The following is a 15,407-nucleotide window of genomic DNA, read 5'->3' as shown; positions in this document are numbered from 1 at the left end:
CAGCAAGAGGCACCCACAGGGCTGCAACCCCCCTCCCACCCCTTGCACCCACTCCCTCTGCTCAGCCTCTGGGACTGCTGCCTTCCACAGAGAGCCACTCTGTGCATCCACACCGGCTCCGGTGCTGCCCTAACAGCATGTGAATCCTGCAAGTACGTGGTGGGCCAGCCCAGACGGGTGCCTGCCAAACGGCACCGTTCCCATTCATCCTGCACCTCATTCTCCGACGGGACGGCAGCTCTTGGAAAAGCAGCACAGGCTGAGTCACGACAGGTCGTGCCGGTGCCCACAGATGCTCTGAGGGGCTCCGGACAGCCCCCTGCCCAGGATCAGGAGGATCCCACCACTGCCGAGCACAGCTCTGCCGGGAAAGCAACTAACACAGCGGCAGAGCCGCCCTGCTCGGTTCTTAACACTGCACTTCCGCTCCCCGCAGCAGCTCCGCTCCCCGGCATCTGCCTGAGGCCTCCGGCCGGCTCACCGGGCAGCACTGGCCCAGGGCGGCGGTTGTCCCGAGCCGTGCTCTGGCACCAAGGGCTGCTGGGGCCCTCCGCAGGCCGTGACCCGCTCGGCGCCCGCAGCCCCGGCCGCTCCTCCCCGAGCGGAGCACACCGCGGGGGTGGGCAGAACCGGCGGCAAAAGGGGCAGCCCGCGGCTGTGGGACCGAGGGCCCTAGCTGGGCCGGACGAGGCCTGGCCACCGCGCTTGCCTCAGGCCACACCGCGCAGCCCAGCCCAGCCCAGGCCTCGGTTCCCACCCACATGGAAGAGGCAGCCGGGGGTGAGGGGCGGTAGGGCCGCGGCGTGCCGGAATGAGCGGGCCGGGATTGGGGGGGGTACGTCCCACTCTAAGGTGGTCGGGCCCTGCCTCTGGTGCTGTTCCGGAGTCACCAGGCCGCGGTGATGGGCCTCGGCTCCTGGTGAGGGGAGCCCTGCGGTGCCTGGTCTGGGCCGCGGCCTCGAAGCGGTGGGGGAGGGATGGGGAGAGGGCGGGAGAGGGATGTTGCTGGGCGGGAGAGGGATGTTGCTGGGCTTTGCCGGAGCCCTGGTCCAGGCTCCCGCTGGGAGCAGCGCCAAGGAGCCGGGGCCATCGGTATCAGCGGGTGGAATCCCGGGAGCACGTCGCTGCGGGGCTCCGTCTCCCCCCTGCCTCCCCTTCTTTCCCCGCTTCCCCGTTACCGTCGGTGGAGGTGCGGATGAGGTCCGCCATGGTGCGTGCAGGCTCCATGCCGCCGGTGCCGGTATGAGGCCGGGGCGGCGCGGGGCGGGTGAGACCTTGGCTCGGTGAGTCAGTGTCCGGCTGTGACGAGGTGCCCGGGAACGCGGACCCGGGTGGGCTGCCGGCCCGACCTGACCCGACCCAACCCGACCCGCTGACACCCGTGAGCCCCGGCCGGGGCAGCCGGCCCCGAGCGTTCCCCACCGGTGGGTCCGAGCAGCGCTGCCGGTGCAGCCCAGCGCTGCAGGGAGGCTAGAGAGGAGCCCATGGCCGCGGGGAGGCGGCCTGGGCGGTGTGGTGGAAGGAAACGCCAAGGGCCTGACCTCACTGTGGCCCCGGGAGGGCTCGGCCCGGCGCTGGCGCAGCGTGACCTGTGAATGTTTATTGCTGCGCTTCCCCAAAGCTGCTTAGGTCATGTGGCCAAAGCCTCTGCTCCTGCTCATATTGTCCCTTCCCCGATGGTGAAAGGCCCGTGGCACATCCACCTCTTTATTCCCTGCCCCTTATGCTTAAACCAGACTTGTTGGGAAAATGACAGCCACTGGTGGTCCCTCAGTGGGGACCGTGTCTCCGTGGTGACCCCGCGGGTACTCCTGTCTTGCATCAGAAGAAACTCTGATGCCTCCTTATTCTTCCTCCCAGAGAGAACCAACTTGGCCGGGGTGCGGCACATCCTGCTGGTGCTCTCCGGGAAGGGCGGCGTTGGGAAGAGCACCATCTCCACCCAGCTGGCTCTGGCACTGCGGCATTCCGGGAGGAGGGTGAGTGAGGGACTGTGGGGCACTGAGCTCCATCTGACCCTTCCCAACCTCCACCTGGGCTGCGTTTGCTCATCCTTTGTGTCTTATGTGGGCAGCGTGTGAAAATGCTGTTTGTGACAGCAAATCAAATTAATCGTTTTCTCTGTGTTCACTCAATCCAACACAGGTTCATTCCCATCTCGTCCAAGAGGCTAAAATCACCCCAGACTTGCTGTTTTTTGGTGCTGAGAAATGATTTTGCTGCTCTGTGGTGTAACACACACTCCCTTTGCAAAGTAAAGAGGGGGAGCCGAAGGACAGATTTAAGATGGGGACAAAAGGGGATTGTGTATGGGCATGAGGCAGGCAGAATTCCCTGAGGATTTCTTTTAAAGGCTCTGTGCAGCAATCGGATCCTGATAGGTGTCTGGCATAAAGATCTCTCCAAAGCGCCTGGAAATACCTGGGAGATGCTCCTCTGAGGGAAGGGGGCGAGGAGGGTGGTCAGACTCGAAAGCAGCTCATCGTGTTTCAAATCCAGCTGCTGAGCTGCTGAAGTAAAGTGCTGTGAGCAACTGAAATCCAGATGCTGCCTTCCCTTGCCCTGGGAAGAAACATGGATGGGGGCAGCCACCAGGCTCATCCCAGGCTGAAGGGCTCTTCATCCTCTCCTGCTGCAGGTGGGGATCATGGACGTGGACTTGTGTGGCCCCAGCATACCCCTCATGTTCCAGGTGCAGGACAGTGATGTGCACCAGTGTGACAGCGGCTGGGTACCGGTCTATGTGGACCAGGACAAGAGCATCTCACTCATGTCCATTGGCTTCCTGCTGGAGAAGCCGGATGATGCTGTGGTGTGGAGAGGACCCAAGAAGAATGGTACAGTTGGGTTTTGCTAGGAAGTGTCCACCTTCCTGGAAGTGGGGCTGGATCCTGCTGGGGGCAGGTCATTCCTTGGAGGAACAAGGCTCCTGTTCTGCAGGAGTGGGTTCAGACTGCTTAGATGGGGAGAGTGCAGCATGTGTTGTGTGCCCTGCAATCTCTCCCTGGGCCCTTGTCACCAGGGGGGTCTCCCAGTCCCTATTCTGCTGAGTCCACAGCTCCCACAGCACCCGCTAAGACCTGTTGAGTTTCTTTTTTCTTTTCCTGCCCCTTTTATTTCCATAGCTTTGATCAAACAATTCGTTGCTGATGTGGCCTGGGGGGACCTGGACTTCCTCATTGTGGACACGCCACCGGGCACATCTGATGAGCACATCTCCGCAGTGGAGGCCCTGAGGCCTCACAAGTTGCTCGGAGCAATCCTGGTCACAACACCCCAGGTAGGGCAGCTGCCTTGGCCTGAACAGGAGCTCCTGGGCAGGCTTCTGCCTCCAGGCATGGTTGGAGGATGAAAATATGCACCCGAGGTGGGTGTTGGCACCAGCCTGTGTGTGGCTGCTTGTTCTACACATTTGCCTTGTGATGCATGCTTGCTCCAGACCCATGGTCAGCCTGGGCAGACAGGCACCCCTAACCCCTGCTGTTCTCCCCTGCAGGCTGTGTCTGTGGGAGATGTGAGGCGGGAGCTGACATTCTGCAAGAAAACAGGATTAAGAGTTCTTGGCATCGTGGAGAACATGAGTGGCTTTGTGTGTCCGCACTGCTCAGTGAGTTTGTCGTGCCCTTGGGACTATTGTGGGGCCTCAGTTGTGATGTGGTGTTGTAAGATGTAGTGCCTGGGTTGGAAAATGTGCAAATGCCGTGAGGGTGATGTAGGGAGATGAGCTGCTGCCTGTCAGCTTTGGAAGAAGCCACTGGCTCCACTTTCCTAATGGAAAAGTGCCCTGAGGCTGGAATGCAGAGGGTAGCTGGTTCTCCTCACGTGCAGGTAGTGCCTTCACAGTGCTCTGGAGATCTTGATTCACTGCTCTGCTCTTCCTCCTTCAGGAGTGCACAAACATCTTTTCCAAAGGAGGAGGTGAGGAGCTGGCCAAGCACGCTGGGGTCCCCTTCCTGGGTGAGTGGCTTCTTGAACAGAGCTCTCTGTGGTCACAGGTGGTGTCTGTGTTGTGCTGTGGGAGGAGAGATACAGTGTTGGAGGGGTGGACAGGCTGGGCGCTGTCCCTGTGAGCCATGGCACCCTCTCAGAGGTGAGGGGTGGTTCTTGCTTTGCTTCTTTTGCCATCCAAACTGCTCTGAGTGGGCACCTGGCCCTGTTGGGGCAGAGGAGGTGATGGTGGGCAGCCTGCTCTGATGGAGTAAGCAAGCCTGGAGCTGCACAAGAGCTGTCCTGAAATGCCCTGGAGCCTTCCTGATAAATGGAGCTGAAGGCTCTGGATTGGGATGGGGAGAGAATGTCTGTCATAAAGCATGTGGTGTGGGGGGTCTTGCATGCAGAGGAAGCTGCTCCTGGAGAGCTCAGTGAGGGTAGTGCTCTTCCCAACTGCTTCTCCTGGAGTTGGCTCCACCAGGGTATTTCTTTAATCCTGACTCCAGGCCTTTGCCTTACAGTGAGCAAGCAGTCATTCTCCCCATTCCTCCTATCCCACAGGCTGTGTTCCTCTGGACCCCCAACTCAGCCAGAGCTTGGAAGAAGGGAGAGACTTCATCCAAGACTTTCCCAAGAGCCCTGCCTTCCCTTCCTTGGCTCGTATTGCCCAGCAGATCTTGGATGGTACATCACAGCAGAGCTCCTGAGGACAGTGTGGGGCTGGACTTCCTGCCTGAGCCCCTCACAGCACCACCAGCAGCGCATGGTGATGGGGAAGCAGCTGTGGAAGCTGCTAAGCTATGAACTGTCTCAGTGGGGAGGTGAGGGAGGGAGCACAGCATTGATGCTGCTTGCAGTGATCCAAAAAGGGAAGTTCTGCTCCATCCCTATGGATCCAAAGAGTCCCTGCACAGACAGCAGCCTGCTTCCTGCCTTTTCAACGTAATGCTCTGCCCAGATGGTACAGTTGTTCCTGATGCCTTCCTCAGCAGCCTGCCCTTGTTCAGGGGCTTGGGGAGCTCTAGTTTGTGTCCCCAGTGTTCTGTATGCTGTGGTGCTTCTGGCCTTTGCCTGGTACAGCTAAAAAGACCATCAATTTGTTCTTCACTCACTGAGCCCAACCAGCACCCATCATCTGGATCGTGGCTCCATGTGCTGCTGCCTTCTATTGCTTTTCTTGCATGATGGATTAGATGGTATTTGGTTCAGTGGCTGGATGCTCCCATGTGGACTCGAGCCAGGCCACCCTGCTGTGAAGTCTCAGCTTGCTGGTTTCTGATGGGCCAGTGGGGACACAGTACATGCCTCACATAAGAAAAGGTCTTTAGGAGATCTGCCACCCTCCTGAGTGCTGAGTTCCTGCTGGAAATGAGGCCTTTTTGGGTTGCTGGGGGTTATCACTCAGGAGTATTTGTAAAGATTCCAAGCAGTAAATACTTTTCTTAAAATCCAAGTCTGTGACTTAAGTTTTTTCCATGGCTTCAGGCTCATTGTAGCTCTGAGTCTTGGACTTACGAGCACTGTGTGTACATCCAGGTCTTTCCTGCTCTGCCCTTTCCTTGCTGGGGTTCAGCTAAATCAATCCTCCTTTCATTCCAGCTTCGAGATCCGGCTGGTCCCTTGTCTTGCTGGCCTGGGGCATGTATTGCCATGGCTGTTCTTCACATCTCTGCCATGTGTGAGGCTCTTCTGGTCCCCACATGGTTCCTCCTTTGTTAGTCTGCCTTTTATGCTGTCATGTCTGTCATGGCTCCTATGGGACCTGCCTCCTCTTGTAGGCTTGAGTTAAGCTGGTGAAGCAGACAAAGGTGGTGTCCTTGCCTTTTACCTCCCTCCCTCCTGGTCTCCAAGCCTGTGTCCATGCTTGGGACTTACCTTCACAGAGCTGTTTCAGGGAGATGAGGGAATCTAGGATTTCCACTGACCAAACTGGGTTGTAGCTGGCAGCATCGCTTGGAAGCGAGCAGGAGGAGCATCTGTCCCTGCTCCTGCTGTGCCACAGCAGGAACTCACCTGACCAGGTTTCCCCATGTGCTGCTGCATGGCCAAAGGTCAGTTATCTGGGTTTTGGAGCGCTGGGAGCAGAGCCTGACCCGGCTGTTGGCTACTGTGGGGTGGCTGGGCAGCTCTCCTCCCACCGTGGGCGCATGTCACCCACCCAGGGCTTGCAAGTTCCTCCAGCACCCTGGGGACCCTGAGCAACTCACTCTGCAGCTGCAGCCCTGAGGGGCTCCGATAAGAAACCCGGGTGGGGTGCAGCATGTGCTTTGGAAAGAACATACTTACAAGATGAGTTACGATAGCTCCAAAGGTTTATTTGTCTGCTACGGTTTATCAGGTGACGTGTGTGGCTTTCTGCAACCTGCCTACACCTGCTAGTGCAAGGAATGAGTAAAGCAGGTCTGCCCCCTCCTCACCAGGGGGCTTTAAGGATTTCTCAGCTCCTCATGGCAGGAAGATGCTTTCATTTGTCCCACTGCAGAGTCCCAGCCCCAGCAGCGCTGCCCCTCGCTGTGGGGAGGGCTCCAGGCTGCAGGTGCAGCTTTCCCCCATCCCCCCGAGCCTCCGGGTTGGGGGATGCTCCCATTGGGAGCAACCTTCCTGACCCAGGGGCTCCCATTTAAATAGTAAAGGCCTGAACCATTTCAGTTTCAAGTCTGGGGAGCAAGTGCCCATGTGGCATTGCCCGGGCAGCACCAAGGTGAGGTGGCAGCAAAGGTGGCCTGAGCGGCGGTGACCACAAAGCCAGAGCTCCTGCTGCTGCCCCTGGAGCCTGGGCCAGGGCCAGGGAGGTGGCAGCTTGAGGGTCCATCCCTGGGGCCAGCACAGCTCAGCAGTGAGCAAAGCTGTCCTCAGAGGTGTCTCGGAGGTCCAGGCCTGCCACGGCCGGGGGGAGAAGGCAGGTGAGGTTGTTGTAGGTGTAAACAGGTACATGGGCATCATCCCCCTCAGCCACAGACTGCACGAAGCGTGGGACCACCACAGGGTGCTGCAAGGAGAAGTCCCGCAAGCCCTTCAAGGAGCAGTTGCAGTGCCAGTTGTTGCCCCCCAGCCACAGCTGCTCCAGGGTAAAGGGGCTGCACAGGAAGCCCACTGAGAAGGTCTCCAGTGAGTTATTCCTCAAGCTGAGGTACCTCAGGTTGGCCAGGGGGGAGATGATGGAGTTGTCCAGCGTCTCCAGCTGGTTATGGGAGAGGTCGAGCCAGAAGAGTCTCTGGAGCGGGGTGAAGGTGTCCTGGGAGATCTCCAGGAGCTGGTTGGAGGAGAGGAAGAGGTACTCCAGGTTTCTCAGACCCACAAAGAGCTGGGATGAGAGGCTGCTCAGCCCATTGTGCTTGAGGTCGAGCTCCAGGAGCTCATGCAGCTCACTGAAGCTTTGGTCCTCGATGACGGCGATGGCATTGTGCTGCAGGAAGAGGCGCCGCAGGCTGGTGAGGCTGGAGAAGGTGTGCACCCGGATCCTGCCCAGGCAGCTGTGCTCCAGGTGGAGGCTGTGCAGCTTGGTCACCCCCTTGAACACGTAGTCAGGGAGCACCTTAATGCAGTTGGCAGACAAGTGCATCACTGCCACGTTGTACAGCCCCAAGAACGCCCCAGCCCTGATGTCCTGCAGCTGGTTGTTGTTGAGGCTGAGAACCTCCAGCTGGCCCAATCCATCAAAGGTCCTTTCTGCCAGGCTCCGGATCCTGTTGTGCCCCAGCTGCAGCTCCTCCAGGAACTGGAGGTCTTTGAAGGTCCTGGGCCTCAGGCTGGTGATGGAGTTGGTGGACAAGCGTAGGACATGCAGGCTGAGGAGGCCCAGGAACGTGTCCTCAAACAGCGAGACGAGACGGTTGTGGGACAGGTCCAGCCACCGGAGGGACTTCATGCCCATGAAGGCGCGGGGTGCGATGGCGTTGATCTGGTTGTGGTTCAGGTACAGCTTCTGTAGCTTCTGCAGCTTGACAAAGATGTTGATCTTGATGCCCTTGAGTGCGTTCCCACTCAGGTCCAGCTCCTTCAGCTCAGTAAGGCTGCAGAAGAGCTGGTGCTGGAGGTAGGGGAGCTTGTTCCCAGCCAGGATCAGCTCCCTCAAGTTGGGCAAGTCGTGGAAGACCTTGTCAGGCAGGACCACGAGCGAGTTCCAGCCCAGGTTCAGATACCAGAGGTTGGAGAGCCCAGCAAACAACCCTTCCTCCACCTTGCTGAAGTGGTTGTTGTTGAGGCTGAGGGACACAAGGTTCTGGGTGTGCAGGAAGGTGTGGGGAGCCAAGTGCTTGAGGTGGTTGCGCTCGAGGTGGAGGTGGTAGAGGCCCCGCAGCCCATGGAAGGCGTGCTGCTCCACGGCGGCCAGCTGGCTGCTCTGCAGGTCCAGGAAGTCCAGGGACGAGAGGTTCCTGAAGGCAGCGGCCGGCAGCAGTGTGAAGTTGTTGCCGTCCAGCCACAGGGCCTTGGCGTTGGGGGGCACATCCTCGGGCAGGCGCGTCAGGTTGCGGGAGCTGCAGAAGACGTTGAGCTCCTCGGTGTAGTCATCCAAGCTGCAGGCGCAAGGGCTGGGGCAGCGGGGAGGGTCTGCGTCCCCCTGCTCCTTCGGGGTGTCCCCCCCCGGGGGCTGGGAGGCTGTGGCCAGCAGCAGGGCCAAGGGGAGCATGAGGGTGATGCCCGCTGCAGGGTGCAGAGGAAAAGGGATGCATCAGTGCAACCCTGGGTGCTCACGGGGACCCCCGTGGGACCCCCCACTGGGTGCCTGTGCTGCCAGGGCCATGGGGGGTCAGTCCCACCCCACTGCACATACTGAGCAGCTGTGTGGGGAGCTGGATTCACCCTTGGGAGAGGGTGCTGGTCCCCCCCCAACTCCTGCTGCAGCTCAGATCCCTTGGGTGCATGGACCCCCACACACATTCATCTGTTTTGCCGAAGCAGCTTATCCCTCTCGGGAACAGGTCCTCAGTCTCCTCTACTCCTTCCTTCTGCTTGCCCACCATTAACTTGCTCTTCCTCAGAGCAGAGGGGTCTTGACGCTTCCTGGCCATCCCTGCAGCCCCCATCCAGCTCTGAGCTCTGCATGCACCCAGGCAGCACGGGGGATCCCCAGATTTCTTATTAGCAGGGGAGGGGGGAGAAGGGTGACTTGAGTGTGAAGCCCTTGCAGGGTTCTAGGGTCTCCCTTCCAAGCCCCCTGCCCGTGGCTGGGTGAGCAGGCGGGTTCCCTGCCTTACCTTTGCCTGCGCTCATGGTGCCGGGAAGGGCAGAGCTCCCTCTCGGCGCTCCGGCCCCTGGGACTGCGCAGGGATGGATGGAGCAACCACCTTGACGCCTGTCCAGCCGCCCGCCCGGCCGGGCTTAACCCTACTGCTGCTGGGACGGGCCGTGGCCGGGGCTGGTGTCACCAAGATGGGCTCCTTGCTCCTCCTCACTGGTCTGTAACTGGTTCTATGGCAGTGCTCAGACCCCCTCATGGGACAGGGAGGTGGAATGAAATGCTCAGGAGGACAGGCTATGGTGGGGCTGTGAGCAGAGAGGGATGGATAGGGCATGACCATGCACTGTGCTCCTGAGGATCCCAAACAGCAGCACTGACCCTGCTCAGCTGGGAGTGCCCAGGGTGAGCCCTGGCAGCTACTCCTCATGCTGCATTGGGACCTTAAATGCACACCATGGGGCTTGGAGCATCTGTATTGCACAGAGGAGTAGAGGTGTGGGGTTAATCTCATCGTAGATGGGCTGAAGCACCTGAAGCATTATGGTGATGCAGATGGGAAATGAGTTGGGAAAGGGGAAAATCTTTTCTCCATGTGGCATTAGAAGCACTGGGGCTGAGCCTGCAGCCCCCTCCTGCAGGTGGATCTTGTCCCGTGTGGGGGGATGGTGATGGGAGCTCTATGCACCCCTTGGCTTGGTGCTTTCATGCCAAAGGGGAAGCAGAGAGCAGAGCCAGGTCCCCCCGGCGAGGTGGTGGCTGTGAAGGTCCCTCAGCTCCTCCACCCCTGGTGGGGGGGGGGGGGGGGTGATGGTGGGTGATACTCCGGGGCTGGCAGCTCAACACTCTCTGCCTGGCAGCTCATCAAACCAGCCCAGGGAAGCTGGTGACCTTGCTCTGTGTCCCAGGTCATTTCCCCACCCGGGTCCAACATGGTTTCTGCAGAATCTTTTACCAGTTTCCAGGAAAGAAAACAAAAAAGAACTAGATAAAAAGCACTTCTGCCCCAGTGAGAGGAACCCTGCTGCTGCTGGGGATAACCCTTCCCCATGTCCTGGTAGTACCATTCCTCCTTGAAGATGCACCAGGATGGGGCTGGCACCGCTCACATCCATGTCTCCAGGACTGGGTGTCTCCCACCGGAGTTGCTCTTCCTAGCCCTGGTTCGCGTTGTGCCGGTGGTGAGATGGAGGATGCTCTCCACCACCAGCCCCATGCCATGGGCACCCCCACCGTGCTCCTACCTCACCCATCCCCGTGGGGGCCTGCCATGGCCTCCACTCTGCAGGGCACATCTCAGCTCTTCACCACACAACTCAGGTGGTTTTAAGCAACCATCTCAGCAGCCAAAGCAGCACCGTGCCCATGGGAAGAGGTGCTGGAGAGCAACAGCCAGGCTCTAGCTTTGCCACCCAATTTTCCCACAAGTGCTGGTTTCTCCCTTTCTTTTTAGGCCCTGAGCACTGCTCTCCCCCCTCTTCTATTTTAATCCTCTCTTCTGGGAAATTATAGATGAGAAGGGTCAAATGAGAGATGGAGATACACGCACCCACTAATAAGCACTAAGCACATATTGACACAAGGTGTAATCAATCTGGAAGCTGAAAAGAGCTGAACCAGCACGGGCCAGCCAGCCAAAACCCACACAACCTCTTTGGGAAGTTTAAACTAGCCCTACCTGCGGCTGGGAGCAGGTTCATCCCTGCCTCCAACGACCTTCTCCAGGGAAAATACCAAAAGAGCTCAAAGGAAAAATAAAGAGGGTCAATAATACACCCTTCCCAATGTGGCTGGGGTGAAGGGAGGAGCTAGACCTGTTTCCACCTTTAAACCTTCTTGAGGTCACCTCCTCCAGTCATGTCCCACCACTGCAGCAGGGGATGCTCTGACACCCCGGCTGGTCCCTCCAGCATCACCATGAGCCCGTCCTGCACACCTGGACCTTGTGCCTGTGCAGCAGCACCACAGCCACCATGGGGACCTCAGTGTGCAACTCCACCACGGGTAGGCTGGTGGCTCTGGCCAGTGTGGACCTCCCCAGCCAATCCCCCATGGTTTCAGCTCCAGCAGCTAATCTCCCTGTCCGGGACCAAAGTCTGAGCTGTCCCACCTGGTTGCCATGGGGAAGGCTGTAATGGTATTAGGAAAAGCAGCAAAATCATAAACAAAATAGCTTTTAAACCTAGTTAAACTCTAAGGAGTCATTTACACTCCCGGGCCTGCAAGTCCCTCCCCAGGAGCTCCCTCCGCATCCCATCATGTGTGTAGATGCCACTGGCTGTCCCCAGCTCCCTCTTGTGTCCCCAGCCGCCCTAGAGGAATGCGTGCTGGTGGCCCTGCCAGGTCTGCTGTGGGACTCCTGGAGCTTCCCAGCCCATCCTACACAGGGTGCATGTTCATGAGCCAGCTCTGGGTACCAGCAGGCACAGCACTGACCTGGCTCGAGCCCTGTGGGGAGCACGGATGTGACATGGGTGGTATCACCAGGGAGTACTTTTAGCAAATCTTGCCAAATATTGTCCCAGTCCAGAGGAGAAAATCTTGCATTGCCAGGGCAACTGGTGCTGCTCCTCATACAAAGCCCTGATGTTACTGCCCAAGAGAGCCAGGAGGAGTGACAACAGCATCCCAGAGCTTGTGCTGCTCTCCTGGGGACACCTACAGGGACCAAGCTCCCTCCTGGAAAAGATCCAGTTGGAGATGAGCTCTGCCTGGTTTCCTGGTCCCACACTCAAAAGGTCCCACGTCACTGGAGATGGGGACCTGGCAGTGGTGGTGAAAGGTTTTGGCAGCTGCTGGCAGAAGTCCCTGTTGGCATCTCCAGGTGGAGATGTACCATGACTACCACAGCTCCTGTGGGGAGCTGGGCAAGGTGGCTGATGCACTGCTGGAGCTTGGAGGTGGTAATTACCACTGTGGTAATTACCATCACCATTACCACAGCGGCCCGTGTGTCCACATCAAACTGCATCACCAGCTCCTGCCTGGCTGGGCTGGTTGGACTGGGGAAGGTGAGGACAACCCAGAGCTGACTCAGGGCGGCCACACATGGGAAATGTCCCAACCCCTGAGGTCTGGGGGAAAAGAGCTGACACTGAGAGCAAGGTTTGGAGGCACATGGGGACAGTGAACGGCAGGAAAACCTGTCCTAGAGGCGGCTGTCATGCAAAATGAAGCTGGATACGGGGGCAAACAGAGGCATGGGAAGCAGCTGCGTTGCCTAACTCCTCTCCATGACAGTGCCAGTGTGCTGGGGGGTAGGAAGGGTAATAGGGGGCCAAGAAGAAACCTGGAGAGGGGCTTTGGACAAGGGCCTGTAGGGACAGGACAAGGGGGAATGGCTTTAACCTGACAGAGGGGAGACTGAGATGAGCTCTTAGGCAGAAGTTCTTCCCTGTGAGGGTGCTGAGGCGCTGGCACAGGGTGCCCAGAGAAGCTGTGGCTGCCCCATCCCTGGCAGTGTTCAAGGCCAGGTTGGATGGGGCTTGGAGCAACCTGGTCTGGTGGAAGGTGTCCCTGCCTGTGGCAAGGGCTTGGAACTGGATGAGCTTTAAGGTCCTTTCCAACCCAAACCAGGCTGGGATTCTATGATTTTCCATATCCCATATAAGCTCTCCAGACCTTCCTGCTGGTGGGTTCCCCAAAGCCCCACAGAGGCTGCTCCAAGGCTGATGGCGGTGGCGGGAGCAGCCCCATGGCAGGAGCCTGTGGGGAAGCACGTGGAGGTGCCAGGGTGTGATAAATGGGATATGAGCCATCAGTGGGCATTTGGAGCCCAGCAAACTCCTGTGCTGCATCACAGGCAGCGTGCCCAGCAGGACAAGGGACGTGGTTCTGCGCACTGAGTCTCCTGAGACCCCATCCTGGAGCACAGGTCCAGCGCCGGGTCCCAGCATGAGGCAGAGCTGGAGCTGTCAGAGCGGGTCCAAGGGGGATCACGGGAGCAGCCAGGGTCTGAAAGGACTCTCCTGTGGAAAAAGACTTGGAAGAGGTGGGGTGGGTGAGCCTGGAAAAGACTTTCTGGAGCCCGTCAGCATGTCAGAGGCTAGTAGGGATGATGGAGGGCGGCTTTTTACCTGTGGAGACGGGAGAAAGGTGTCAGCTTTCGGCTGGAAGAGCATGTGTTTAGGTTGGATAGAAGGAAGGAGCGCGGGGCAGGGGGCTCCGGCTCAAGGCTGGGCTGGAGCCGCCAGCCCAGACCTCCCGCCGACAGGGGGCACTCCCGCTCCGCCGCCCTCACCCGGAAGTGCCCGTTTCCCTGGAAACGAGAGGCGGCGGGGCCTGCACCGGGGCGGCGGCGGCAGCTCCAGGCAGCCCGGGCGGGATGGGGGCACACCGGGGTAGCTCCGCAGCACCACTGGCTGCCCAGCGGGTGTCTGCGGGTCCGGAACGCGGGTAGACTCCCTTCGCTAGCGCTGGAAGCACATGAAGCAGTGGTGGGGATTCGGGGCTGCAGTGACCCCCTGAAGCTTCGTTCCTCATTCGTTTTGCTGTTAGAGACATCCACTAGGACAAAATCTGCTTCGTATTTCCAAACCACGGGAAAAGTGGTCGCTGTCATTCCGTGTGCTGGGATGGCACATGCAACAAAAGCCTCTCAGGCACTGTAGGACCATAAGTAACACTCTTTATGTGTATTTTAATCATACTATATATGTTTTATTATTATATTTTTAATATGTGTCATCTTGCTCTCTGTGAGGTGAAACAGTGAAGGATTGAGTGCACCCTCAGCACATTAGCTGATGACACGGAGCTGTGTGCTGCAGTCAATGCGCTGGAGGGAAGGGATGGGATCCAGAGGGACCTGGACAGGCTGGGGAGGTGGGACAGTGTGAACCTCGTGGAGTGCAACAAGGCCAAGTGCAAGGTCCTGCACATGGAGAGTCCAGAGGAGGCCACAGAGATGCTGCAAGGGCTGGAGCAGCTCTGCTCTGGAGCCAGGCTGAGAGAGCTGGGCTGGTTCAGCCTGGAGAAGAGAAGGCTCCTTAAGGGGAGACCTTAGAGCAGCTCCAGTGCCTAAAGGGGCTGCAAGAAACCTGGAGAGGGGCTTTGGACAAGGGTCTGTAGGGACAGGACAAGGGGGAATAGCTTTAACCTGACAGAGGGGAGACTGAGATGAGCTCTTAGGCAGAAGTTCTTCCCTGTGAGGGTCCTGAGGAGCTGGCACAGGGTGCCCAGAGAAGCTGTGGCTGCCCCATCCCTGGCAGTGTTCAAGGCCAGGTTGGACAGGGCTTGAAGCAACCTGGTCTAGTGGAAGGTGTCCCTGCCCATGGCAGGGGGGTGGAACTTGGTGAGCTTTAAGGTCCCTTCCAGGCCAAACCAGTCTGGGATTCTGGGATTCTATGAAACAGGCACTGCTGCAGCTCAGGGTGCACCCACCTTTGCTGGCACGAAGGGGTGGGCTGTTTGATCTCCTGAATTGGGTCTCTGCAGTGCTCAGGGCAGGGGCTGTCTGTGGCAGTGGCATGAGCCACCCTGTGCCCCTCTCTGGGCAGTATGTGCTGGGAACTCCTGTCCTCTGTGGGCCAGTGTGGGCCTGGGGGCTGGAGGAGCCAGCGTGCACCCTGGAAGCAGAGCTACAGCTCAGCTCTTTCACGTGCTGTAGCACCCGTAGGAGACCTGTGAGCCCCTCGGCACTGTGGGCGGTGTGTGAATTTGGCTTTCTGCTCAGCAGTGGGTGTGAAGAGAATGTGAGCTCACATCAGCGCTTTCATTACCTTAATACAATTACTTCAGGTCTGCTAAGTTCTTCCGCAGAAATATAACACAATTGCGTGTTTTGTTAGCTTCTCCTTCCCCTGAGTCCCAAAAGAACTCAGCCCCTGGATCTCACTTGCATGGTCCATGCAATCCATGTCAAGAGGCTACAGGGTCTCCAACAGCCTGGAGAGGAGCTGGTAAACCCTGCTCAGCACAGAGCTTCTCTCCCTCTTCTCTCCTCTTAGCTTTGACAGGTACTAAGGAGTTCTTCAGAATCAAGTTTTCCTTCTGTGACAGGTTCTTACCTAAACTCACCCACTCTCCAGAAATAGCAGCAATAATGAGCCTGAAGTGAGGAGATGAAGAACTGGCAATTCTTGAACACCCTGGTACCCTTTGGATGGCTCATTGGCACAGAGATAAGAGGATGGCAGAGATCGAGAGAACTTGGAAACAAGTTGACAGATGCTGCTGGGTGGTTGGATGAATAGTTTAATTAATGAGTTAATCATATCTTAAATTCTCTAAAGATGCCTGCAATAGAGATGAAGGCCATCCCTACATCTGGATTTTAGGAATGGTCCTTAATACAGAG

General features: G+C 58.2%; 2 protein-coding genes across 2 annotated transcripts; one reads left to right on the top strand and one right to left on the bottom strand.

The window, feature by feature from the left end:
- Positions 1 to 761: 761 nt before the first annotated feature.
- NUBP2 (NUBP iron-sulfur cluster assembly factor 2, cytosolic) lies at positions 762 to 5,383 on the top strand. The gene is made up of 7 exons (XM_057407983.1): positions 762 to 780; positions 1,861 to 1,979; positions 2,639 to 2,837; positions 3,126 to 3,280; positions 3,497 to 3,607; positions 3,888 to 3,957; positions 4,492 to 5,383. Exons 1-7 carry the CDS (start codon positions 762 to 764, stop codon positions 4,635 to 4,637), a joined length of 819 nt encoding a protein of 272 aa, XP_057263966.1. The 3' UTR covers positions 4,638 to 5,383.
- An 841-nt stretch (positions 5,384 to 6,224) lies between these two features.
- Positions 6,225 to 9,424, bottom strand: IGFALS (insulin like growth factor binding protein acid labile subunit). Its single transcript, XM_057407957.1, has 2 exons — positions 9,129 to 9,424; positions 6,225 to 8,574 (listed from the first exon to the last, which is right to left on the bottom strand). The coding sequence occupies exons 1-2, from the start codon at positions 9,142 to 9,144 to the stop codon at positions 6,761 to 6,763; spliced, it is 1,830 nt and encodes a 609-aa protein (XP_057263940.1). The 5' UTR covers positions 9,145 to 9,424; the 3' UTR covers positions 6,225 to 6,760.
- Positions 9,425 to 15,407: the final 5,983 nt, after the last annotated feature.

This window comes from Pezoporus wallicus, unplaced genomic scaffold (genome assembly GCF_028554395.1).
Source record: "Pezoporus wallicus isolate ANWC-B61680 ecotype Strahan unplaced genomic scaffold, APGP_CSIRO_Pwel_v1 contig_4012, whole genome shotgun sequence".
In the NCBI taxonomy this organism is placed as follows: domain Eukaryota; kingdom Metazoa; phylum Chordata; class Aves; order Psittaciformes; family Psittacidae; genus Pezoporus; species Pezoporus wallicus.
The sequence above is the reverse complement of the archived record's forward strand: the minus strand, read 5'-3'. Positions and strand labels throughout refer to the sequence as shown.

Coding starts and splice junctions, on each gene's coding strand:
- NUBP2 (XM_057407983.1), top strand. Junction 1,980..2,638: donor TGCGGCATTCCGGGAGGAGG/GTGAGTGAGGGA, acceptor CTCCTGCTGCAG/GTGGGGATCATGGACGTGGA. Junction 3,281..3,496: donor TCCTGGTCACAACACCCCAG/GTAGGGCAGCTG, acceptor TCTCCCCTGCAG/GCTGTGTCTGTGGGAGATGT.